Source organism: Tiliqua scincoides, chromosome 1, assembly GCF_035046505.1.
Source record: "Tiliqua scincoides isolate rTilSci1 chromosome 1, rTilSci1.hap2, whole genome shotgun sequence".
NCBI classification, from domain to species: Eukaryota; Metazoa; Chordata; class Lepidosauria; order Squamata; family Scincidae; genus Tiliqua; species Tiliqua scincoides.
The window spans coordinates 70824164-70849557 of NC_089821.1; the positions used below are offsets into that span (position 1 = coordinate 70824164).

At 46.9% G+C, this 25394-nt stretch overlaps 1 protein-coding gene across 3 annotated transcripts in view; it reads right to left on the reverse strand.

The window, feature by feature from the left end:
• Positions 1 to 9952: 9952 nt before the first annotated feature.
• The window catches only part of SPEG (striated muscle enriched protein kinase), a 110691-nt gene continuing 95249 nt past the window's right edge, over positions 9953 to 25394 (reverse strand). For all 3 annotated transcript variants that reach the window (XM_066611582.1, XM_066611584.1, XM_066611583.1), the window contains 11 exons: positions 24303 to 24458; positions 23850 to 23966; positions 23164 to 23331; positions 22908 to 23030; positions 22177 to 22341; positions 21124 to 21877; positions 18727 to 18966; positions 13736 to 13959; positions 13473 to 13548; positions 12535 to 12684; positions 9953 to 12004 (listed from right to left, as the gene is read on the reverse strand). In XM_066611582.1, the coding sequence (XP_066467679.1) occupies positions 11800 to 12004; positions 12535 to 12684; positions 13473 to 13548; positions 13736 to 13959; positions 18727 to 18966; positions 21124 to 21877; positions 22177 to 22341; positions 22908 to 23030; positions 23164 to 23331; positions 23850 to 23966; positions 24303 to 24458 (2378 nt within the window). In that variant the 3' untranslated portion in view covers positions 9953 to 11799. The remainder of the gene's footprint in view (positions 12005 to 12534; positions 12685 to 13472; positions 13549 to 13735; positions 13960 to 18726; positions 18967 to 21123; positions 21878 to 22176; positions 22342 to 22907; positions 23031 to 23163; positions 23332 to 23849; positions 23967 to 24302; positions 24459 to 25394) is intronic.

Consider the following 25394-nt stretch of genomic DNA (forward strand, 5'->3'; position numbering starts at 1 on the left):
CTGTGGAGGAATAAAGAGTTCAACATCAGGGAGAGAAAACACCCATTCCCCAGTGCTGCAGACCCCCACCATACTTCCAGCTTCCCCCAATGCCATCCTACCATGACACTCCCACCATCTCAGGAAGACATCTCCCAGCCTTGCCTATATTCTTCAAAGAAGTCCCAGTGAGTGCCATTTCTCACTCTTCCAGAACCTTCCAGGGCAAATCATTCCAGACCATGAGAGCTCCCCAGTTTTACTTACTGCACCCCAGTTTAGACCTCCATAAGTCAGAGTTGATAGATGTCCTACTGAACTGCTGTAAATCATTAGCAACTATTCCATTATACTCACGTCAAGGTGAGGGTCTTCTTTTAAACAAAGGCAGAAAGGGACACACCAGGAGAATCACAGTTAGGTGCAACTCCCCCAATCACTGAGGGGAGTTCTCAGGCAGGGTGGCAGTATGTGTGGGCATGCATAGTCAGTGGGGGCAGGGGTTCTAAGGGTTCAGGCTCTGTCCACAAGGCTGAGATCTCTTACCGTTGATAGCACCAACACAGCTCTACCGTAATGGAAAAGGCCACAGTCCCTATATCCCACCCAAATTTATATCTCTGGCAGGGAAAAGTCAATTCTGTTCATGCCCTCTACTGCATTCCTGCCTTGATGTCTCCTTCTTTGGCCAGGGGAGCTGTGCTGTCTGCCCAGGCGGGAATCCTGGGCACTCCCTAATATAGCCTGTTGCCAGGTACCTGTGAGAATTGGGGCTGCACTGATTGCAGCCCAGTGCTGTGTAATCACATTGACCAGCCCAGAGGGACTGAGATGGAGCAGCTGCACCATTCCTACCCTCTGGCAGAGAGACAGAGAGGGGGGAGTGGCAGGCCAAGCCCCCCACTGCCTGAGTTGCTACCAACACATGCTGCCTTAGGAGGATCTGAAATTATCAGGGAGGAAGCAAATTGTATGGGAATGGGTTAAGATGCATCAGGATCAAAGGATATCCAAACAGTTGGTGAGTTCTAGAGCTTTACTCAAAATGCACCAGATATCGTAATATTAAGACAAGCTATACAAGCAAGCCATTTATAATTTATTAACATGTGTTGACAGTATTTTTACCCCAACTTTCTCCCCAAGGGGACCCATTTACAGAGCAGCTGTAAAATATGCAGAGCAAAACATCCCTCTGTGTCTACCATGATCATCTATACCAGGGTTGCCCAAACCCCAACCCAGGGGTTATTTGCAGCCCTTGGGTACCCACAATCCGGTCCTTGGGAAGCCCCCAGTCTCCAATGAGCCTCTGGCCCTCCGAAGACTTGCTGGAGCCTGAGCTGGCCTGAGACAACTGCTCTCAGTGTGAGGGCAACTGTTCAACCTCTTGCGTGAGCTGCGGGCCAAGGGCTCTCTCCACTGCTTGCTGTTTCACATCTGTGAAGCAGCAGTGGCAGTGAAGGAAAGGCTGGCCTGATTTTAGAAATGGGTTAAGTCAGAATGCCAGATGTAGGGGAGGGCACCAGGATGAGGTCTCTTGTTATCTGGTGTGCTCCCTGGGGCATTTGGTGGGCCGCTGTGAGATACAGGAAGCTGGACTAGATGGGCCTATGGCCTGATCCAGTGGGGCTGTTCTTATGTTCTTAAGGCCATTTACTGGCTGTGAGCTATTGCAAGACCTTCATTCATATAAGTTCCATCTCTAATATATTCATTTATATAACTTTATGTAAATTTATTTGAATTTTACATGTAAATTCTTTCTTTCCCAGCCCCCAACACAGTGTCAGAAAGATAATGTGGCCCTCCTGCCAAAAAGTTTGGACACCCTTGATCTACACTGATCAGAACAAGCCGCTTCTGAATCTTAACAAGTGGCTTACCTAGCATAATGCACCAAATCTTCCACTCATAAGGATAGGTGAAATAAAGCAGGTTACACATTGATGCACGCCCAAGAATTCTCTGTGGATGGGCACTTTCTTCAGGTCCTCCTGTGGAATTCTGCAGCAAGATTCTTCACTGCTGACATTATTAACAGTATTTATATACCGCTTTTCAACTAAAAGTTCACAAAGCGGTTTACAGAGAAAAAATCAAATAACTAATGGCTCCCTGTCCCAAAAGGGCTCACAATCTAAAAAGATGCAAAAAGAACACCAGCAGACAGCCACTAGAAAAGACACTGCTGGGGTGAGGTGGGCCAGTTACTCTCCCCCTGCTAAAAAGACATCTTAATAATTGTCCTGTGTGGGAAGATATTTACCTCTTCTTAAAAGTTAAAAAGCAGGTGGGAAAAACAAGTTAATTCAAAACCCCACTGGATTCCCAAAATAAAGGACTTGGTATGAAAAAGTTGGGCATTCTTGTGGCACTGTATTTGTGGCACTGCAGTTCACACAACCAAATGCATGTTGAAAATATAGGCTGAATGAATAGGAGCAGGCCTTGGTACGTGGCAAAACCCTTGAGGAACACCTTACCATGTACTCAGTTCGCTACTCAACTCACATTAGCAGTATCATCACAGAAATGCTAAATGTAGATCCAGTGATGGCATAGTGAATGTGGACTAATCTACAAATGAACCCAAGGTTGTCACCTTTTATACTGGCCCTGTTTTTAACAATAGTCCAAATTCAACAGGTGTAGGTTTTCCTGACATAAATAATGAGAACATGATAGGGAAAACTTCACCTGTTCACCTGACTTTGTAGGTCAGGCCTTGTGTTTTGTTTTGTTTTCATGCAGGCTCAGGGCCAATGAAATTTTGGCAGCCCTAGCTGGATGTGCTCTGTGGGAATTAGGTGACCCAGTTCATTGTGTACATAACCCTGCATGGATATGTTCAAGCCATATTGTGAGTATGCCAATTTGATCGTATGGCCCTGAAGCGGTTCTTCTCACCCTTATTTTACTGACATATTTCAAACTGCATTGACATTCCTTTATGAAGATTCTGTAATAATAAAAGCCCCTCAGCTATTCAGGTGCTAGTTTTGACTTTTAAAGCCCTCTACGGCTCGGGTCCGGGGTATTTGAGGGACCGCCTCCTTCCCTACAATCCTGCCCGTGCTCTTAGATCATCTGGGGGGGCCCTTTTGACTGTGCCGCTACTAAGAGATGTGAGAGGGGTGGCGGCCAGGAAGAGGGCCTTCTCGGTGGTGGCCCCCGAACTGTGGAATACCCTCCCCTTAGAACTGAGAACTGCTCCCTCGTTGCTAACGTTTCGGCATGGACTGAAGACCTTTTTATTTCAAAAAGCTTTTAATTGTTGACAGGCTGGCTGGCGTTCTTGCTTTTATATGAAAATCCACGGAGTTTGTTTGTTTACATAATTAAAAAAATCTAAAAACTGTTGTTGATTGTTTTTAATGTTGTATTTTTTAAAAAATGTTATAAGCTGCCTTGTGTGCCCGTTGGGCAAAAAGGCGGGGTACAAATTATTATTATTATTATATTAATATAATAATAATAATAATAATAATAATAATAATAAATATTCAATACTATTCAAAGGAAGATCGCCCCATATCATATATTTCCATATTGCATCTTAAAGAACTTTTGCTCTGCACTGGAGTCTAGGATTTAATTTTCCCTTTAGAACTGTAGCAATAGCTCATCTCTCTTGATGCCAGGAGAAAGCTCCAGCACCTTAACAAGTTGATCAGAAGAGAGAATGTCAACATGCAGTACCTACTCAGTGCTATACCAGCCAGTTTCTCCTTTCTGCGCAGGTGGTTTTCTGTCTAGCTCGCTAAATCAATGGCACTGTGAACCAGACAAGGTTGGTGCTCACAGTTCTATCTATACAACTTGATAATGATTGCTGAAACTTCCACTAGACCTGTTAATGGGCCATAGCATGACCACCTGTCTTAGATTTCTCAAGAGGGCCCTGCCTGCACTGCAAACTCATTCTGTGATTATTGAAAGCCATTAGAAGTGTTGCTTCCATGCCACCCGGGCCTTATCCCAGATTAAATCACTTCAGAGAACTGGGGTTTATCCAGTGCCTCTATACACATGGGGTCAATGTCAACTTAAACGTCTGAAATAAAACAAAGTTCACACAATGAGCTTTGGGCACAAAGCTCACAATGCGGGGCAACTCTGTTGCTCAGCACTAAACTAAAAACTTCCAACCATTGCCAGCAGCAGATCTACGGCCAAGATCTTCACAGCAATCATCACAGTAATGAATAAAATGCCATGGACCAAAAAACAAAAACCCCTTAGGGCATGTGCCAATGTTAGTGTTTGTGAGCACAGCAGATCTGACATCTGAAATGGTAATATTCAAACACCAGCAGGAAGACATTTTAACACACCTGGATATGCTGCTGCAGATCTTAAGGTGACTGACAGTTCTTCCACAAAACAATGTTTCAAGGGAGATTAGACAGATTGGGCCCTTAGCTGCCTATCCTATCCAATTTTCCAGCTCCGGTGCAACCAAAATGCAGCCCCAAGGTAAGGGAACAAATGTTCCCATACCTTGAGGAGGCCTCTGTGACTGCCTCCCAACCACAGGATGCAGCGTACGCCCCATTGGCACAACTACACTGGTGCTGGAAAATTGGGTAGGATTGGGCCCTTAATCAGAATGTATAACAAGACTCAGCACCATCTCTGCAGGCCTGAATAAAGACTATGGATTATTTTCATATTACAGGTACACGCAGTTAATTATATAGAGCCCAATCCAACATGTGCAACCCAGTGGTGGCTACCATATGGACTGCTACCGTAAAGCAGTCAGTGCCAGTCTCAAAGGCACTCCAACAGTGCACCACTCAGCACACGGCCGGCAATGCCAGCAGGTAAGACCTGTGCTTTCCTGCCCGCTCCAGCACCTTCTCCTGCTGCTTACCAATGAAGGTAAGTAAGTGGAAGAGTGGGAGGGAGGAATAAAGTGGGCAGAGGCAAAATGGGGCAGGGGGAGAGTGTGGAGGGGGCAGGGGATGGGTGGATCAGAGTCAGGGGGAAGATGGGATCGGTGGTGCTGCACCACCTGTAGCCTAATCCCCTTCCTGGATCCAATCCAGCTGCGTGTATCCATGCAGACCTACACCAGCTATTTAAACAGCCCCCACACACAGAGGCTTGCCCCCAGGTAAGGGAATGCTTGTGGAGAGCTCCTGGACTGCCCCCCATAGGATGCAGTGGTCACCATTTTGGCACTGCTGCATGGGGGGGGGGAGAAGAGAATGGATAGAATTGAGTTGTAAGCATTGCTATGAGGTTGTCATCACCAATTGTGAATTATCACTATGCTTATCTAGTATATTCTTAAACTAGTCACAAAATCAGGCCACTTTCCCAGCATCTGACACTCCTGGTTTCATTCCCCCTCTCCCCATATATATTTACCTGCCTACTGAGGATTTCATTTCGTGCAGCTGATGGAGTGGGCTGCATTAAAGCTACCATAAATTTGTTTGTTTTTAAGCAGCCACAAGACTCCATGTTTTTGCAGTGATGGACTGTTACAGCTACCCCTCTGGCAGAAGTGAGGTCAATCATTCCAGGTGACAAAAAATGCCACTGCAAAATGGGGGTTAACAGGTGTGATGTAGAAGTGACACCAAGACACCGAAACAGATTCTTATAGGGAAAAGAAGTCTGTATGTTTGTATATATGCTGGGACAATACAGGTGACTATTTGGGAGAAAGTCAGAGATGCTAGATGTGAGAACTACACCCTGTCGAATCTCCTTACCTTTCTGCCCTGGTCCATATCAGTTCAGACAATTCTTGGAACTTTTAATATTTTTATTGTCTATGATGTGTCTGATTATTCTCGATTTTCTTTGATAAATAAGAGTTTGGACTGTGTAACAGGACTTTTTAAGCTATTATGGATTATGTTCACTGTTCTTATGGACTCTGCCTGTATGCTTTGGTACTTGCTGGTATGATAGCTAGCTCAAAAGGACATGCAATAGCTCAGATGTCTCTAAGGAGTTTGAGAAGCGATGAGTGTATCAGAAGTTTCCAGAATGGCATGCAGGCAGCATTCTGGCCTGCAGTGCAAGAGAATGAAGGTTCCAGTGGCAGCATGCTGAATTTGGAAGATCTTCCATATCATTTCCTAATCCAAGTGTCTAGATCACACATAGGATTGTTGCTAGGTAATAAGCAAGTAGTTTTTCCCTCAGTACCCGGAGCTATAGTTCAGAAAAGGTGCAGAAGGGAGCAACCAAAATGATTACTGGGATGGGGCACATCCCTTATGAAGAAAGGCTACAGCAGGGGTGCTCAATAGGTGAATCGCGATCTACCGGTAGATCGTGAGCCAAAATGAGTAGATCGCGGAGTGCTGACCCCCCCCCTTTCAGGTGCCTCTGGGAGGAAACGCCGGGAGTAAGGCCCATTGTACTCAATGGGGCTTACTCCCAGGTAAGTGTGGCTAGGATTGCAGCCTCACAGCCTAATCCTAGGCATGTCTACTCAGGAGTAAGTCCTGTTATTCTCAGTGGGGCTCAAGGTACACCAACATACATTGTACACATAAATGTTATATGTTATGATGGCGCGAACATTGTAAAAAAAACTCTGGTAGATCTCCGGGCCTTGCTGGGTTTCAAAGTAGCTCTCGAGCCAAAAAAGTGTGAGCACCCCTGGGCTACAGCGTTTGGGGCTCTTTAGTCTGGAAAAGAGGCGCCTGAGGGGGAGACATACAAAATTATGCAGGAGATGGATAGAACGGATAAAGATATGGTCTTTTCCCTCTCACACAACACCAGAACCAAGGGACATCTACTAAAATTGAGTGTTGGAAGAATTAGGACAGACAAAAGAAAATATTTCTCTACCCAGCATGCAATTAGTCTGTGGAACTCCTTGCCACAGAGTTCCACATGTGATGGCATCTGGCCTGGTTGCCTTTAAAGGGGATTGGACAAATTTCTGGAGGAAAAGTCCATCACAGGTTATAAGCCATGATATGTATGAGCAATCTCCTGGTTTTAGAAGCAGGTCACCTCAGAATACCAGATGCAAAGGATGGCACCAGGATGCAGGTCTCTTGTCTTGTGTGCTCCCTGGGGCATTTGGTGGGCCACTGTGAGATACAGGAAGCTCTGTATTTCACAGTGAGATACCTTCTAGATGGGCCTTTGGCCTGATCTAGCAGGGCTCTTCTTATGTTCAGCAGAATCAAATTGTAGAATTGTTCCTGGATGCTACCAGTTTAGCTACAATCAGGTAATTAACTTGAGACTGAAGTGTAAACGAGATGAGATTCAAGAATAGAAAATATACATGGGCACTGTAACCCATTGTTGATTAACCTACAACTGGGGGTGTTCAACAGGTGGGTTGTCACCCAGATGTTGGGTCACCACTTGCCCTCAAGTGCATTGTGGGAGTGTTACCAATGACATTTTGTTTTGAGGTTCAGGCAGGTCTAGCTCCATCCAATTGAAGCAGTCACCTCGGTCAGCAAATTGGCAGGGAGCATTGTGGGGGAATATTTAATTTCCCATATTGATTTTTACCTCTTATACTTGTTTTAATCATAAGCTTTCTCTTCCTGCCATCATTCCGTCCTAAGCAGCCAATTCTTCCAAGCTAGCCTGCTATGTATACTGTGCCCTCCTCTGACTAGCTTAGACTGACAGTATCTTTTTCTCTGGCCTCTAGACATGCTGCTTATGCAGAAGACATCTTGTCTCCTCCTAGTGCCAACTTTTCACCTTGCCTAGCGAGAATGTTTAGGATTAATGTCTTTCTGCCTTTCTCACCTCACTTCCTGTTTCTCTCTCCTTTTCAAAACTGAGCGCACATCAGGCTGCATCCAATTCTCTCTGAAGGAAAGAAGGAGAAAAACAACACAGTAGCAGGTGATTGGCCACCATTGGCTGGGAAGAGAAGAGGAACCATGTCTACCACTTGCCCACTGGGCTTTTGACTGGAGGTTCCATATTTCAGTGGAGGGTTGAAGTGGGTCCCAGCTCTTGGCAAACTGAAAACCGTGGACTAAGAAAGCCATGTAAAGGAGATATGGGCACATGGCAGCACAGGGAGCCCAATCTAGCCCCTCTTGGCTTCCCCTAACACCCCAGCATAGCCAAGGGTCTCATAGACCAGCCCTTGGTTAACTGGCACCACACTTCTCCTGAGCAAACCAAGGCAGGGAGAAAAGGCTTTTTTTCCAAGTTGAAGAGCAGCAGAGGCTTTGAAACCAAAAGGGCCTTATCCCATTATCCAAAATGTTATGATTTTTTAAAATTTGGACCAATATGGCTACCTACAATGGTTGTTAATTTTGTTTTTCCTCTGCTGCTTGTGCTTATTTGTGAGCTATCAAAGTGCATAAGGGCAGAGTTGACAAGATTCTGCTGCTGTCTGTGCTACGGAGAAGGGGGCATAAGAATAGATGGAAGGTAAAGATAGGACTATACTTAGTGGTTAACAGGCTGGAAGGCTTCCTATCTAGGAAGGTAGATAGGAAGCAGGGGCAAAAATATGCATAAAAGCTGTTGGCGCCAATTCCGCACCAGCAGCCGATTACCCCCCTCCCCGCCTCGTGCCACCAGGCTGAGGCTTTGCCATGAGTGGCTATCACAGCTGGGGAGAGGCGGGGCCAGAGCGCCAGCCTGGAGCGCGTGCTCCGGCTGGGTTCAGTTTGCTCCCAGCCAGCAACCCCACCCGCCCTCCCATTTAACCAGTCTGGGATTAGCTGGTCGCTTTAAAGGGCCAGGTAGGAATTTTTTGCAGTCATCGTGATTGGCCCTGAGATGTCTGTTTTTTCGCCTACCTCAGACTGGCAATGGGTGGTGCGGTCTTTAGGCCCAGGGAGGGTTTGGTCACTTTATGTCGTTTAGGGCAGGATACGTGCAGGGCTGGGTAGGTAGGTATCTGGCTCGGTGTCCATCCAAGGCAGCAAGGTGAGGGGTGAGCCTGAACCGCTCCCATGATGCCTGACCGGCTCCAGGAGGCAGGCAGGCGAACCCCTTGTCTGGATTGTCAGGCCGATGAGGCTCTGTAGACTGGTCTGAAGTCCGGCTGCCTTGCCCCCTTCGGGGGGTGGTGTTGACAGACCTAGGCTGGCAATTGACAGCTGGGGCCTCGAGCCAGGTGGTACGCCCAATGAGTTTGCAGGGGGAGACAGACGGCTAGGGCCTTTTCCCCCATATTGCCCCGCACGCTTGAGGTTATAGTTTATTGCCCTGCTGCAGTTTGTGAATCAATAAAGTGGCCCATTTGCATCCAAGCCGAAGTCTGGTCTCTTTATTTGTGGGTGTGGGGGTAATAATGCAGTTTCTGAAAAACATGTCACCCCTTTTGACTGAAACCTGTGAGAGTCTCCCCAAGGGTAATTAAAATGCAACAAAGACTGCACAAAGATGTTCCTAAGACAGAGAAGCTAGCACTTTTTTTTTTTTTTTTGCTCTACTGGAAACGAACCCAATTTCTCCTGTACCATCATGTTGAAAACAACAAACTTACCTTCAATGTGAAAGCTGATTTTGCTTCTCCAGCCCTCCCATGCATTGGACCAATGTTTTTGTTGTAATTGTAATTTGCACGTGTATGCATTTTGTTCATTAACCTTTTTTTTGATTGTTTTTTAAAAAAACCCTTTTTAAGGTGTTCCTTTAGTTGCAAAACTGCTCTTGGGAAAGGTGGATCCATGATGTTGGGAGGCCCCAACCAATCAGTCCTGTGTATGGCCATCTTCTGCTGTAGACTGGCAAAAGGTTTCCTGGACTCAGCTCTGAAAACTGTATGCCTGGCTCAAACAGGCAAATTCCTGTCCTTAGGAATGCTATACCTATGCAAAGGTGGGTCAGTTGGTGGTGCTTGTTTCTGACATCATGTTGTGGGAGGGGACATAGAAAGTCAACTGGCTCTTTTAAAAGGTGAATATAGGGAAAGCTTCATTCTATTTTTTTTTTTTCAGGGATAAGGGAATTCCCCTCCCAGGCTATTACTTTTGCCAGGGACCACACAGAGTCCTTGAGATTATCCACTGCCATTTATTTTGACTTTTGGTTGCTTTGCTTGCCAGAGGGAAATTAGCATCTCCACATTCAAAACACATTTGGGCATAGGGTGGGGTCAGGAATGGAGACAGAGATAACGGAATCATGGTTATGGATTCACATAGCCAAGCCGGGACAGGATAATTGCATTCATGCAGTAGGTCCTTGGCCCTGGCCAGATCTTTGGGTCTGCTTCCAGCTCTGTTCAACAGTTAACATTCTCTACCATTCCCCTACCCTGCAAGATCCAGGTTTGTATCTCTCCATCACCTGGATGTCTTCAGCTGGTGCAGAGAGCCTGCAGGTATGAGAGCTCATAGACCTAGTTCTCACAATGGCTTCTGCCCTTTTCAGTGGCACACATCAAGTATGGCTCTCTAAGGAAGCAAGGCCAGATAGCAAAACAGGAAGACTCGGGCCTGTTTCCTCCAATTTCCTGTGGACAAACTCATTGCTCTTGATTCTATGTGTGGCTTCATTTGTGCACTACCCCAATGTCAGAGAGATAGTCATCCACCACTAATACCCCAAGGCTCAGAGGTCAATAGGCTGAATTGAATGGAAGGCATAAATCTCATCCATTTCCCCACCTCAGCAGTGAAATGAACCCACATCAGAGACATGGTCTACAGGCTGGGAAAAGCACATGGGGGCATTTATGTGCCTGTGAAAAGAGAAAGTGCATAGGTCTGGAGAGCCTGTTCCTATCTGTGTGGAATTTGTTATGAGTGTTCTGTAAGGTGGACTGTGGCGAAAAGGCATTAATGGAGAAGAGTGTGCATTGTATATTGTATGGGTGGTAGATGGAAAGGGGTATTTGAAGCATGTACTTGATTCAGGAAGTTGTGCTGGAAAAGGAGTTTGTACCAGTTCTGAAGGACAAGAAGGGACTGTAGAGTGACTAGATATCTGTGGATGCCAGAAAAGAATGTGCAAAATGTAAAGAAGGCAGCAAGAAAGAGATGGTGCATTAATGGGATGGTGGAGGTGTGGACAGGGAAGAACTGCTGGCAGGTGCCTTACATTGTCTAGCTTCTTCGTGTCACCCAAGCAGAAGTGGGTAGAGTGCGGAACCATCACCCTTTGATTTCTCTCTCCCCTGGCATTCCATTTTGTTGGCTGCTCTCCTAAGTGTAGGATTAATTTACCATATGCCCCTTCTCAGTCCCTGCCTTGGAGATCAGAAACATCCATGATGCTGAAACTTCTTCAACCCTGTGTTGTGTGTCAGCTACACAGGATGGGACTGAGGTTTCCCAGTGCTGTTTTACCTTAATGGCAAGCCTCCAGGGTTGATCCAATTTTTTTCCCCCTCCCAACTCAAGTTGGTATATAAAAGGAAGATATGCCCCACTGCTTGGGGTTGCAAATGGCACGTTTTGTATCTGCTCTTATTTGGCAAAAGTGACTGGTTGCCCACAGGAACTTGACCTTCACAGGACACAGATGTAGCACTTTAGGCACTGTCCAAGAGAGGTGGTGTTCGATCAGGAGAAAATACCAGGACTTCCTCTCCTTGGCCTTGACTTGGTAACAAAACAGCTTCAAGGCCTCTTGCATATTCTAGAGCAAGTCATCCTTCCCTGAACCCAACCCCACAGTAGAGAATCTGCCATTTTCTGTCGTCAGGCACCATGTCACCCCCCTAAGCCAGCCTGCTGCCAGGACTAGTGGGTGGCATGAAGAACAGCGGCCAGTGCTGACGACTCTTCCTGATCCATGAGGTATATCGACCACTCCCACCCTGGCTGGGTGGATGGGTGCTTGGCCCATCACGCCCCCTGCTGGAATGTTCTGTGGCTCCTCCAGCAGGGCACGCGGCTAGGGCGTATGGCTGCTGGCGCCATGGTAGGAGCGCAGTAAGACCTTGTGCTTGGTGGCCACTTCGTTGCGCCGACGCTGGTGCTCCACCAAGAACTCTTTCAGGCGACTGGTGGTGAATGTGAGGGTCTGCCGGCGCAACTTCATCAGATAGGCATCCTGGAGCCAAGGGTTGGCAAAGCAGTCCTTGACAGTGGGGCGGCTCCTGCAAGATCAAGAAATGTTTGTAAGAGACTTCATTGCTTTGCCACCTTCCAAATAATGGGGAGTTGAGATATTTGGATGGGACAAATTGGCATAGTCGGCAGGATTTGAAAATTAGGATAGGACAGACATTTTCATAAGACTAGGTCAGTTTTTGTCAAAGAACTATGAATGCACAAAGTTGTCTTATACTGAGTCAGACCATTTGATCCATCTAGCTCAGTACTGCCTATACTCCCCTAGGCTCCAGCCAGGGGTCTTTTCCATCTTATTGGAGATATCAGAGATTGAACCTGGAATTTTTTGGATGCAGGAGCTATGATCCCACCCTTATAACTGTAGTGGAATTCCATGGATCAAATGACATCAGGATCATTGAAGAGAAATCTCTCTCATTTGAGATGTGGCTTGAAGCTCCCCCAAATTCTGGGACTGGCTGGTCTGAGGCCTTTGCACAGGACAGTTCTTCCCTATTACACACCCTGCAATCCTGCCCCTAGGTTTGTCAACCGTTTCATACTGTATGCTCACCATGGATAAGGAGTAAGGACCTTGCGGATGAAGAGCGCAGCACTCTGGGAGACGTTGGGGTACAGCTTGAAGGCATCATAGCGCCCTGCCAGGATCTTGCTCTCTGTCTCCAAGGGATCCACTTCAAAGAAGGGTGAGCGGCCACTGAGCCTGAACAACAGAATAGAGAGGGTAGCCAGGAAAAACAGTGGTACACAAGAGGGTAAATTATATTGGTAATCCAGTGGTTCTCACACATTTAGCACCGAGACCCGCTTTTTAGAATAAGAATCTGGCGGCACCCACCAAAGTGACATCATGACCGGAAGTGACATCATCAAGCAGGAAAATTTTTAATGATCCTAGGCTGCAATCCTACCCACACTTACCCAGGAGTAAGTCCCATTTGCTATCATTGTTAAGAGAATATACATAGTAGCTTGTTGAAAGTACAAGTCTGTAACATTTCCCCAAATGCAGTCACATACCAGGGTAGCATCAAGTCTAATATATTAAAAAATAAAATATTGAAATGAATGGGGACCCACCTGAAATTGGCTCTCCACCCACCTAGTGGGTCCCGACCCACAGTTTGAGAAACCCTGTTATAATCTATTAAGCCAGCATTCCAAGCTACAAATAAGAAAAAACACATTGGTGGGAAGCAGAGTTATTTGTCAGTTATTTGTGGAAAGTGCTGACACCTGTAGGAAGTCAGAGGAGCAACGCAGGATGGGGTCTAGCTTGCTCCTGTCACTTTAGTAGTGACACAACCAGATGAATCAGAAGGAGATCTGAAAGCTCTACCTTCTGCTCCCTGACATACACCTGTAATTCCACCCCTGCTGGTCAAACTCTTGCATTTACCTATTCTAAACATCAGAATCGGGGCCAAATGAACACATTTATTCATGAATCCTCATAGCTTAGTTTAAAAAAATTGGTCCTCAATTACTTACATGATGTATGTGAGAATTCCCACACCCCAGATGTCAGCTGCTGAACCAATGGGATCTCCCTTCACCATTTCTGGAGCTGCAGAAGAAGAAAAGCATTATCACAGCCCTGTGTATGATGTTCCTTACCAAAGTCCAAACTGGGCACAGGCGTTCTTCTGCTGATTGTACTGAAGAAACTCATCAGCTTATATTGGTTGGGGGTTTTTTCAGCTCCTTTCTACCTAACCCTCTGGCCTGCTAAGTAACTCCATAAATCTACTCACCCATGTACTCTAATGTACCAACACGGTGCCCCAGCTGGCGCAACACGAGTGGGTTGTACGTCTGGGCGCAGCCAAAGTCAATGATTTTTACTGTGTGTGTGGAGGAGACAATGATGTTGTCAGGCTTCAGGTCAAGGTGGATAATGCGCCGCCCTTGGAGATATTCTAGACCTTGGAAGATCTGTGTGATATACCCCACCACGTCGTCTTCTGAGTAACGGAATCTGTAGGCACAGACAGGCACAGTCAAGAGGGTGCAGGGACTCCAAGAGCCCACCTCAAATGCCTATACTGTTACAAAGGAGACACCCTAATCAAGTCCACATTATGCTATATAATGAAGATCTGTGATTGGTATATTTTCTATGTTTTCCAATGGCTTATAAACCTTTTCTATTACATATGCTTTATGACGCTGATCTTTCCCTAAAGCTATTTCGTGCATTCAGGGCCAGTCCAAGAAGTTTTACAGATCTTGATAACTTAAAAATCCCCCCCTTTCATTACTGCGTGCTTAGAATCATGCTAGCTATTAATTAATCAAGACTTGAGCAGGATACTGTCCTCCCACTTTACTTTTGATCCCCATCATTTAACCATTGCACTGTTTTGTTTCACATTAAGAGCAAATTACACGAGCACCTTAATGTGTGCTTTGGGGGTGCGCTTCAAACTGAAGGCACTTCTTTTCTCCATTAAAACTGTCACACAGAGCAGCAGTCCCATTTAGAATGGGAGTACGTGGGGAAGGAGAGGTTCGTTCTGCCCCCCTATGGTGGTTTTTTTTTTTTTTTTGCTTCCCCAAAATTGCTCTGCTTGAAGTGACATTTTACTCCTGAAGTGAAATTGCTGTTTCAGCAGGTCAGTTTTCAAGGAAAAAATGGCATTTAGGGACAGAATGAACTTCCCTCTCTCCACTCCAGTTCTAACTGAAATTGCCGCCCCACATGGCTATTTTGAAAGAAAAAGGAGAAATGTTCAGTTGGAAGCACACCTCAGAGAATGCATTTATACATTTGTGCAATTTGACCCTTGGTTAATCTGAATTGACTACTAGATTCCTAAGGGCTGTCACTAACATAGATTAGAGCAGTCTATCCAGCATGCACCGAGAAAGCAAATAAATCCCAAAGTCTAAGCAGCAGTACTCTTTCAAGATGTGTCTGTTGCTGTGGCAGGTACCCCTGACATTTTAGCACCTTGGAAAATTATCTAGTTTCCCTCTGTGATTGGGCTGACTTTAACACCATTTTATATATGTTAATTCTAGCCTGCAGCTACCTCTGGAGCAACTGGTGCTGGAGAACCAAGAACCTCAGGCTATAACAGGTTACAATTTTAGAAAAGCCAGCCAAGGAACTGTCAGTGAGTTCTGTGCCCTTAACTAAGTCTCTTCCCCCAAAGAGGACAGCTGTGTAGGAGACCAGTGAATTTACAACCATTGCAAATGAACACAGTAAAGAGCCAACCTGTCATGGGTAAAATATAATGTTTGTCTTTGCCATGGTGCTTCTCCTAATTAAACTCAAAATAGTGTCAGTTGGGCTACATTATTTTAATGAGTTCTCAGTCTGGCTTTGTAGATGTCTGAGGTTTAGCTTTGCTTCAGTTCTGGCTATTGAAGAGTCCTGTGTAACAAAAGTATTGTGCTATGCTGAGGGATTCATGAGCAAAGAGTTCATGAGCAATTTTTATCCATTTACAAGCTTCCCAGTACAACTCCTACTCTCCTTCACTCAACCTCTCTTGAAGGCCTGCCATAAGCCAGGCCTGATCTCTGAGATAGGTAGGATCTGAGCCTTTGAACCAACCTTCTTGGCAGAACAATTTCTGAGTCTGCAAAATATTTAATGTATATTATTTAAATGTTGTCCTTTACCAGCACAATCCTATGCATACCTGCTTGGAAGTAAGTCCTATTGTGTTCAGTGGGCCTTACTCCCAGAAAAGTGTGTATTGTATTCCCCATGTCACATCTGGGGAAGACTGATGCTGAGAGGGAGTGGCTTGCCTAAGGCCACTCTGGCAGAAGCAAGATTCAAAAGGGGCAAGATTCACAGTTCAGTCTCTTACAGCACAATCCTAGCTGGGCTTACGCTGTTGGATCTTGTGATCCAACAGAGTAAGAACCAAGCTGCTGCCAGTGTAAAACCTCAGAGGCCATGACAGAACCTCAGTAGACAGAACCTCAGTAAGTCAGTGTCAGGGTGGATTGGGGTAGGGAGTGAGTGAGGCTAAGGACAGTTCAGGGACGTACAGGGTAAATCTCAGTGGCAACCACTCACCAAAAGCTATCCCCCTTTCCAGCCTAGACTCCTCCCCCCAAAGACTCTTCAGACTTAAGCCAGCAAAAGAGCTGGCATAGATCTGAGGAGACCCACTGGGACCAGACAGCCTACAGGGAGGTAAGTAAAAAATGTCTTCACCTCTTCTGGGCTGCCGGGTCCCCAGCTGACCCTCAGAATGTAGCACAGGCTGCCACAGTGGCACTGCATGCTCTGAGCTGGCAGGGGGTAGGATTGGGCTGTGAACCACTATACTATATCAGCTTCTACCGTAGCTCTCTTTGGGAGCATTGGATTGTGGTTACTTTTTCATACCTACAATAATTAGAAATATAGGAAATTCTAAGGAATAAATCATGTATATTCTGAAAGACTGGAGCAAATCAACTCTCACACCTCCCAGGATCCCTAAATGGTAATCCAGTTATTTCTTGTTGCTCTCGGGGTTCCTTTCCTATACCGAATCACTCTTTTTATTCAGATTTATTGTTTTACCCCTAGTCTGTCCAGTGCTCCATCTGACTGAGATCTTCCTAATCTGAATCACAGCCCAAATATTTTGCAGTGTCACCCCACCTACTCTAGTTCTGTATCATCAGCGAAATCCAATGTTCTGTTGAAGTCATTAATCAAAATATTGAGCAATGCTAGATCCAGGACAGACACAGATTTTTTTGACTGCCAACATTTTAAAAAGGGGCTTTGGAAAACACTGTTCAGATGTTTGGAAATAAGAGTATCAATGTTAGCGGCACCAACAGAAACCCACCCAGGGTCTCTGACGTTTAGTAGCATCCAGGATCACTTCCTGATATTATTACAGTACAATTAGTGTACATAGTGCTTTACAGAGAAACATGAGCAAAATACCAAGTCTTTGCCCAGCAGAGTTTGCAATTCACAGAGTTTGCAGCTGGCAGAGGGAGGGGCAGAGAGACAACAGAATGAGAGAAATAGGCAAAAATTAACACATTTTTAGAGTTAATAAATTGTAAGCACATCCAGTTACATGTTCACAGGAATTCATTCAGAAGCCATTTCTATGGTAAATGGGCCTTGTGGCTGCCCTGCCCCTACAGATACACCCCAAGGAGTCAGCTCCACATCACAGGAGATGGGGTATGCCATGTGAAGTAGGGGGAGAGGACTGGGAAGCCCCAAAATATGACACCAGATACCAATAAAAGTGCTGGTTCCATATTCTTTATTGACACCATATGCCATCACAATATTCTCCTACTTTCCTTCCAGTGAAACCCTCCTCAGAAAACCGCTGGCCATCATCCACCTCTGCACAGTCCTTCTTTGGGTAGGATGAGAGTATGCCTCGGGGTGCTGGGGTGCTGACCAGGCAAGTCTTCTAGGGTTGGGTCACCCAGCAGTGGCTGGTACTCTATCTGGGTCTCTTCTCCTTCCCCCAGCCCTGGGAAGTCCCCTGCCTGTGGGGAGAGTCCCTGCCCACCAATTCAGTGGAACCCTCTGGGGGAAGATTCTTCTCCACCTCTTCCTTCCTTCCTTTGCCCCGTTTGGGCATCCCCCATACTCTCTCTTCTTTCTTCTCTGCTACACCCTCCTTCTTCTTCATGCCCGTCCCCTTCTTGCCTGGGCTGTTCTTCCCATCTTTCTCTTCTTCTTGTTCTGCTGGCCTTTCTCATCACCCTCTTTTCTCTCTCCCTTCTTCTAGCTCTTCTACCCTCCCTTCTGAATCCTCCCGTTCCCATCAGTTATGCCTGAGTTGCCGGGAGCTGGGTTGCTAACGTTTCTCCAGGCTTGGGCATCCAGCAGTGATGTTACTGACCCTATGTCAACTTCAAGACAGCTCGTGCTTCAGGAGCTGGTCAGAAGCATAGGTAGGGTGACAGACACCACAGACCTGCTCTTGCTTTTCCCACTTTCATGGCTTGCAGGCAAATTTCTGCAATGATTCATAATGTGGGAAGTGTCCTCAGCACCTACTCTTCAGGCAAACTGGACCCTTTTTCAAACCACATTGCTATGTTTTACTAAATGTTTTCTACAGCGTCCTCTATTATACTATAGTCCACAGCTTTTCAAAATGGGGTGTTGTGACGCCCCAGCCTGTGAGCCCTGGCCACTTTCCACTTAAGGGGCAGGGCAGGGGGGGAGGCAGCGACGCGATCCCCAGGGGCTGCAGGGACTGGGATGCACTTACCAGTCCCTGTAGCAGCCTGTCGGGGGTACGGGGAGCCCTGTGCAACCTTCTGCAGGGCTCCCTGCAGCTTAAAAAGTGAAACTCTGAGAGTTTGAAAACTGCTGCTATAGCCTGTGTGATCCTGCCTTCAGTCTGTGTCAAGTCTGAATGACAACAGTGAGTTTGGATAAAGTGGAAGTGACTGAACTAAATGACTTTCATTTCCCTCCATCTGCCTCCATCTTTCATTTCTATCCTGTTCTAGGACTCAGTAGTATAGCTTGCCCTGGGACTGCCCTGAACTGAACAGGTCCATTTATCTCTCCCTCACAGATTTAGATCAACTAAAATAGTTCCAGTCATCCAAAGATCCTAACATGTGTGGCCAAAATGAAACTGGCAAATCCTTAAATCAAATGCACTTTTATCTGTAACTCTGCATGACTTTGCTTGTCTACCAACACTCTCCATCATTCCATGCCTACCCCACTCAGACTTCTGAGTTTCTTTCCTAAGACCCAACCCCTCTCCACCCTCTCCCTTCCCCAGCAAACCTGTCCACAAAGTGGTAGAGGATCTCCTTCCCAGTGCAGAGTTCAGCTATCAATACCAGATAGCGGGGCGTGATGTAGGCCTCATGCAATGCCATGATGCGCTCGTGATGCAGGCCCTTTAAGATCTCATATTCCTGCAGGACACTCTGCTTGCCTTCTGCCTCATATGGCACTATCTTGGCCATAAAGCGCTTGCCTGTGGCATTCTCCTTACATTCCCGGATCACTCCAAATCGGCCCCTGAAAACAGATATGGAGCATGTTCAGTGTATGTTGGAATGCTTGCTAGAGCTGTACATAAGCTCAGTCCCCCACCCACACAAGAAAATGCTGATGGCACCAACGCTGTGGCAGAACTGATGCACTTCCCAATCAGATTGGTTTTTCAATGCTTGGGCTTGTTCATGAAAAGAACTGGCAAGTGCTCTTGCCAGTGTCAGAGTAGTTACAGATATTACAATTTGCAGGAGGAAGAGGACTGATGCTTCCTGTTCTGCGCACTTCTTTGTGATGTCCCAGACACAATATTTTCATCTTCCCCGGTAGGGAAATGTGTGGGCTCCAGACAAAGAGACAACTCATGTATGGATAAAAGATGCACCAGCTCGGCTTTAGACATCACAAAGATCTCAGAGAACAGAGAGAGTGCAAATAGCAAGGCGTGACATCCAAAACTGCTTTTAACTGTTTGACTTTGAGAACAGCTGCCACTCCCTGGTAAGGGGCTTGTGGTGCTGAAAGGTATCAAAGATTACACAAAGCTGATAGGCTAAATAATCAAACAAGCTTGAGCAAACTTATACATGTTATGCTTTTGCTAGTCCTTTTCAAATCCTACCTTCAAAATACTTAAATAAACACAGCTCAGGATGTGTGAGAGGTCGGGCACAGAGAGGAAGGAAAAATTTTTGTGCCTCCCTCTCCCACATATCCCACTGACTTCCTCACTGAGCAGGTAAGGGAACCCTGAGATAGCTGGTACCATGTCCTGAGAGCTCTACCATGGCTCGGCAGCTCATTGGGCTGGAGAAATGTAGAACTAGATGACTTAACAGCCCAATACACCATAACACCCAATGCAGTTTTTGCCTCCAGAGGCCTCCTTGGGGCAAGGGTACATATTTTCCCTTGCCCTGGGGTAAGCCCCTGAGGTGGCCCTCAGTCAGCTTGGACTTGCACCAGTTCAAAAGCTGGTGTAAGTCTGAGTTGAACCATGAAGGCGGATGAGGCCAGGAGAGGGGGAAGGATTCAGCATGCACCAAAGCCAAACCTGCCCTCCTTCCGGGGTTGACTCCACCCTCCTACTCACCCCCGTCACAGCCCTGTTCTAGCCACCCCCTGCCCTGTTCTGCCCCCTACATAGCCTTAACTGCTCCAGCGGGTCTTTGGTTGTCTGCCAGTGCCAGCGAGGCCACTCTGGCCTCCCTGCCAGCAGCCTGGCAGTGCATGCTGGTGGAGGCTGCTTTGTGACTGCTATGCAGCAGCATGTGTTGAATCGGTGCCCAAACCAATTAGGATTGGGCCATGTGATTCTGGCTAGATGACCAATTTGTACTACAAGGTAAAGTTTGGGGTAACTATAACTTGGGTGGAAAAGCAAGGGATTGTCTCTGAATTATGATGCAAACCTCAAAAGAGAAATTGAGGGGTTGGGTGGGACTAAGAATGCTGCAGCAGCAGCAATATGGAGACCTCTGTTACATTCAGGTGCAAAAAAGGACCATTTTTTATTTGTAAGTCAAAGGTTCCAGGGTTCCATCCCCAGCATCTCCAGGGAGAGTTGGGAAAGACTTCTGTCAAAAGCCCTGGAGAACCACTGCAGTTGATGCAGAGGTAGATTGGCTCACTGTCCAATCCTATCAGTGGATTTACAGCAGTGGGACACTGTCCCACTGTCATAAATTGGTTGCCAACGATGCGCAGAGCGGTACACCGCTAACAGCCATTTCTGAGCCACAGCCACCAAGTGGCAACAGCATTGGAGGCCTGCTGAAGTGGTGTGTGCCAGGGCAGGTAAGCAGCATAAGAGGACAGTTTGTGGTGTGTTGGGTGAAGAACCTGGGCCTGTTGGGGAGGGAGGGAGTGGATTCAGTGGCACACCCCAGATCTTATCCCCTTTTTAAAACCTTCTCGCCCATTTCCTCTCCTCAGACATATGTCACCAAAATGGCTGGTGTATGTCCAAGGAGATCCATAGGTGATCAGGCAGCCTACAAGGAGGTAAGTGAAAAATATTTTTACTTACTTCCTCCAAGCTGTCCAATCTCCCCACCATGACCACCATAGAATGCAGCGTTGGAGTGGCTGCATGCTATAATGTGTCAGGATAGGATTAGGGGGCCAATGATCTGACTCAGCATATGGCAGCTTCAAATGTTCATATGACTTATTTCCTACCTTGCTTTCTCATCCAGAAAGGTGTAAGGCTTCTGAGGGACACCCTGGCGCAATGACAGTTCATCCTTGGCAGTTGAAGCCAGTCTGCTACCAGTGTCCTTGCCAGGGGTAGTGCTTCGGCTCAGAAAGCGTGTGTGGAAAGGCACCTCTTCTGCAGTAGGGGTAACTGGGGGGCTGGGGGCACCTTCCGTGGTGGCAGGTGCTGCTGGTGGGCTGGAAACGAAAGAGGTGACTACATATGGGACAGGTTTGGGGAAGACACCTGCTGGTGAGTCTGCCATAGGGGTCGGTAATGCAGGGGAGATAGGTGAAAATTTGGTGAGAGGAGAGCCAGTGGTGGTGGTTGGAGCAAGTGAGACCTTGGTGGTCGTTGAGGCACTGTGGGTGCTGAGGGAAGACCCAGTCCTGGAAGGCTTTAACATTGGCTCTGGAGAAGTTGACGCTGTAACAGTTGGGCACTTGGAAGAGGGGACATCCTTGGGGGATTGAGTTGAGTTCAGGGGTTTGTTTTTCTCTGCAGTCAGAGACATTTCCTCTGTGGCCTGAGTCACCGATGCAACAGTTGGAGCCTGTTCTAATGCAGCCACCAACCCCTTTTGCTTCCTGGGCGGGGTGGAAGGCAGTGGAACTGTGCTTTTGAGTGGCAACCTGGGAGACTGATCAGAAGAGGTCTGTGTGGATCTGGTGGAAGCCCCTTTCTCAGGAGCACTGATATTCTTCTTGGCAGTGAGAGCTGGGTGGGTAGCCTGGGGTTCTGAATGGGAAGAAAAAGAGTGAGTCAATCTTAAAGAAGCAGGAGTCAGGAAACATCCACAAAGGATTCTGGAGTGGGCCCTTTAGCCACAGAGGAGTGAAAATTCCAACAATATAGAGTGTGATGAACAGAGAAATGCCTTCCCTCTCAAAGGCAGCTGTGTCTTGATGCCATGAAGAGGACTTGTGGAGCACCTGGCTTGTGAACTATGTGGTAAGCAAATCCCCACAATACTCTGACTCTGACCTATTGGTCAGCTCAGACTGAGTTGGAGTTAAGGCAGTCTCCTCCATCCTCACCTGCACTCTCAATGAACACCTTTCCTGAGGGATTGCTGTAGGGGCCTTGTCCAGCCTTGTTGGCACAGGCAACACGGAACTTGATGGTGCTCCCTACTGGAAGATCCGTTGCATTGAAGTAACAGTCAGCAATGCCTGAACTGACTATTTTCCACTCGTGCTCCCCTGAGGAAGAAATACAAGGAGATCAGCAGTGGGGTGGCTCTTCCTGAGGCAGAGTGACTTAGTGCTGTGGTGAATATTGTGTTTGGGGCTAAGTAGAGGTGGCAGCAAAGAGACCATGCTTTGAAGGGGGACTGGGAACATTTGTTCCTCCAGGACTTCTGGGACTTGTTTTCATATTTGGGCTGAGTCAATAAGTGATTTTGTAGAAATCATGGAGGCAGGGGGATGCAGATGATCCTTTTCTGCATTAGTTGGTTGTTTGGGGATGGGTAGGCACTGGGAGTGGTCAGATGAAGGACATGGGTTGCACTGTAGGCTCATCAGAGGGATGTTGAATTCTGCACATTCTGCACATGGAGCAAGTTTTGGTGCCCCATATACTCTCCAAAGAGGTTATCAGAGAAGATTCTGCAAACCAGTCTACAGCTGATTGCAATGACTTCTGGTGTCCCTGGTAGAAGGGGGAAGAAATAGCTTGCAGGTGAAGGAACAACAGACATAGAGCCCACCAAAGCCACAAAATGAAAATGGCAGAAAGCAGCCGGCCACACGCAGCAGGGACATACCATCCAGCTTGCGCTCGAGAGTGTATGTGCAGGGTGCCCGGCTCTCTGCAGGCCTCCACAGCACCAGAACAGTATTCCTGTACTTCTGAGGGATTTCTGGGGTGCCTGGTCTCCCGGGAATCCCTGTTAGGAGAGAGTGAGGGGAAAAAAGAAGTGAATGAACATACATGCCATACAAGATACATGACAGAGAGAGGCTCTTTGATTATTGGCTGGGGGAGGGGACAGCCAGAAGACATTCTTATCCTGTTCTTACGTGCCACAGCCAGGGTACAAGAACTGGTGGCAGTGCCCAAAGCATTGGTAGCATTGCATTCATACAACCCTGCATCCTTCTTGGAGGCTTTGGAGATGGTGAGCAGCTGACGGCCATCCTTGCACGCCACAATGTGGAGAACACTCTCTGATACCAAGGTATGCTTATCTGTGGAAGACAGAGGGAACACGGACTCATACAACCTCACCCAGTCTCCACCAGTATAGTGCACTGCCCTTCCTAACCCACCTCCAACTTGGGCAGTACAACTTCAGGTTGGTACCCATATATTTCAACATGTGAGCTTGATCACAAGCAGGAGCATCTCCCTCCCCAGCTGAACCCCAAGAGTCCCAATCCCAGCACAATTCAATGGGTACTTCCATGCCATGAATAAATGTAGCCATTTGAGTGGCATCATAGTGGCAAGATACAGGATATGCACCACAGAGATGTGTGAGTCAAGCAGCTCCATCTATCTGCATCATAGTGCTGTCAGATGTCTACTTTCAGGGCTGAACTAGAACTCCAGGGCCATGTGTCACTCTTTTCTCAGGTCCATCACTGAACCAGCCTTGGATGACTTCACACTGTCCCACACCATTGTTTGGCCTCTGGGGAACTGCTGAGTTATGCTAACAAGCGTTGATTCTCAGACATCATGAGGAAGCTGGTGCATGACCTACCTTTCATCCACAGTATTTGGGGGGCAGGGCTGGCCGCAGGAAGGCAGCAGAGTTGCACTGCCTCTCCCTCCAGCAATACCTGGTCCTTCAATTTAATGTGGAAAACTGGAGGGAAGTCTGGATAGGGAAAAGGAGAGAAAGCCTGATTGGAAGATGCTGCGAGGTGCCACCTGGCTGGTAGTCAGGGTTTTGGAATAATCCTGCCATTAGGGTGGGAAGGATCCCCTAAAACATTGTATGAAGATACAGCTGTGGCCAAACAGATGAAAGAGATGGGGAGGACTCCTCAATCTCTTTGGGAAACCTTCTCTGCCATGTTTCCCTAAACAATCCATTCCAATTGCTCAGGCAGCTGTACCTTTCTATGCACAACTGAAAGAGCAATTCAGATTCCCACAGGCTACCCCACTGGTAGTACCGATCCCACAGTGACGCACCATTCCATAATCATACCTGACTCGCTGAGTACATAGGGCTGACTCAAAATGACAACGCCATCCCCTCTCAGGCTAGCAGGAATGTTGGGCTGTGATGCAACTTTGTCTTTCTTGGCACGGGACAAGTTCCAGCGTTCCCAGCGAGAACCGCGCCGCTGGCTGTCACCCGAAACTGTGGAGACAATAGTCATATGAAGGTTTCTTTTGGGAAAAGAAAGGAAAAGAAATTTGACACAACCCTGACCTCTCCTTAATGTACATGCACACTGCAGGCTTACCCATTCTTCCCACATGTACTCCTCATGCCATAGTTATATTGCAACCTCTGGGTGCTCAGGTCACTTTTTGTTTCTGTTCCCTGGAGCTCCATGACAGTGGTGGCAATTGCAGGTGGGCTCATTTTTAAACTGTTCTCTTCTCCACAATAGGATTTGCACAGCACTTACTCACCACATTCAAGCGGTAGCACAGACAAGAACATTCCACTGAGTCCCAGGGAAGCATGCATAGTATTGCAGACTTACAAAGAAAGAGCCAGTTTCCATATGTGCAGTGCCATGGTCTCTCCACTGTGAAACATGACATCAGCTGTTCTCCACATACCCAGAGATAGGGAGAATAGCTTTCATGTGAGCAGGCATGAGGATGACAAGATTAACAAAGTTGAATCCCAGCGTTCTTCTCTAGCAACTTTAAGAATACCTTCCCATTCTTCCCCCACTGTGCAGAGGGATTGCTAACAGAGCTCAAACCAGCAAGCTGAAGCCCCACACAACATGCTGCATCTACAGCTGGACTGTAGAATTTCAGTCAGCAGCCAGGGGGCAGAGAGATGGTGTTAAACGTAAGATACTTCATATATTATTATTATTATTATTATTATTATTATTATTATTATTATTATTATTATTATTATTATTATTATACCACTTTTCAACTAGAAGTTCACAAAGCGGTTTACAGAGAAAAATCAAATAACTAAATGGCTCCCTGTCCCAAAAGGGCTCACAATCTAAAAAGATGCAAATGAATACCAGCAGACAGCCACTAGGACAGACAGTGCTGGGGTGAGGTGGGCCAGTTACTCTCCCCCTGCTAAAAAAAGGAG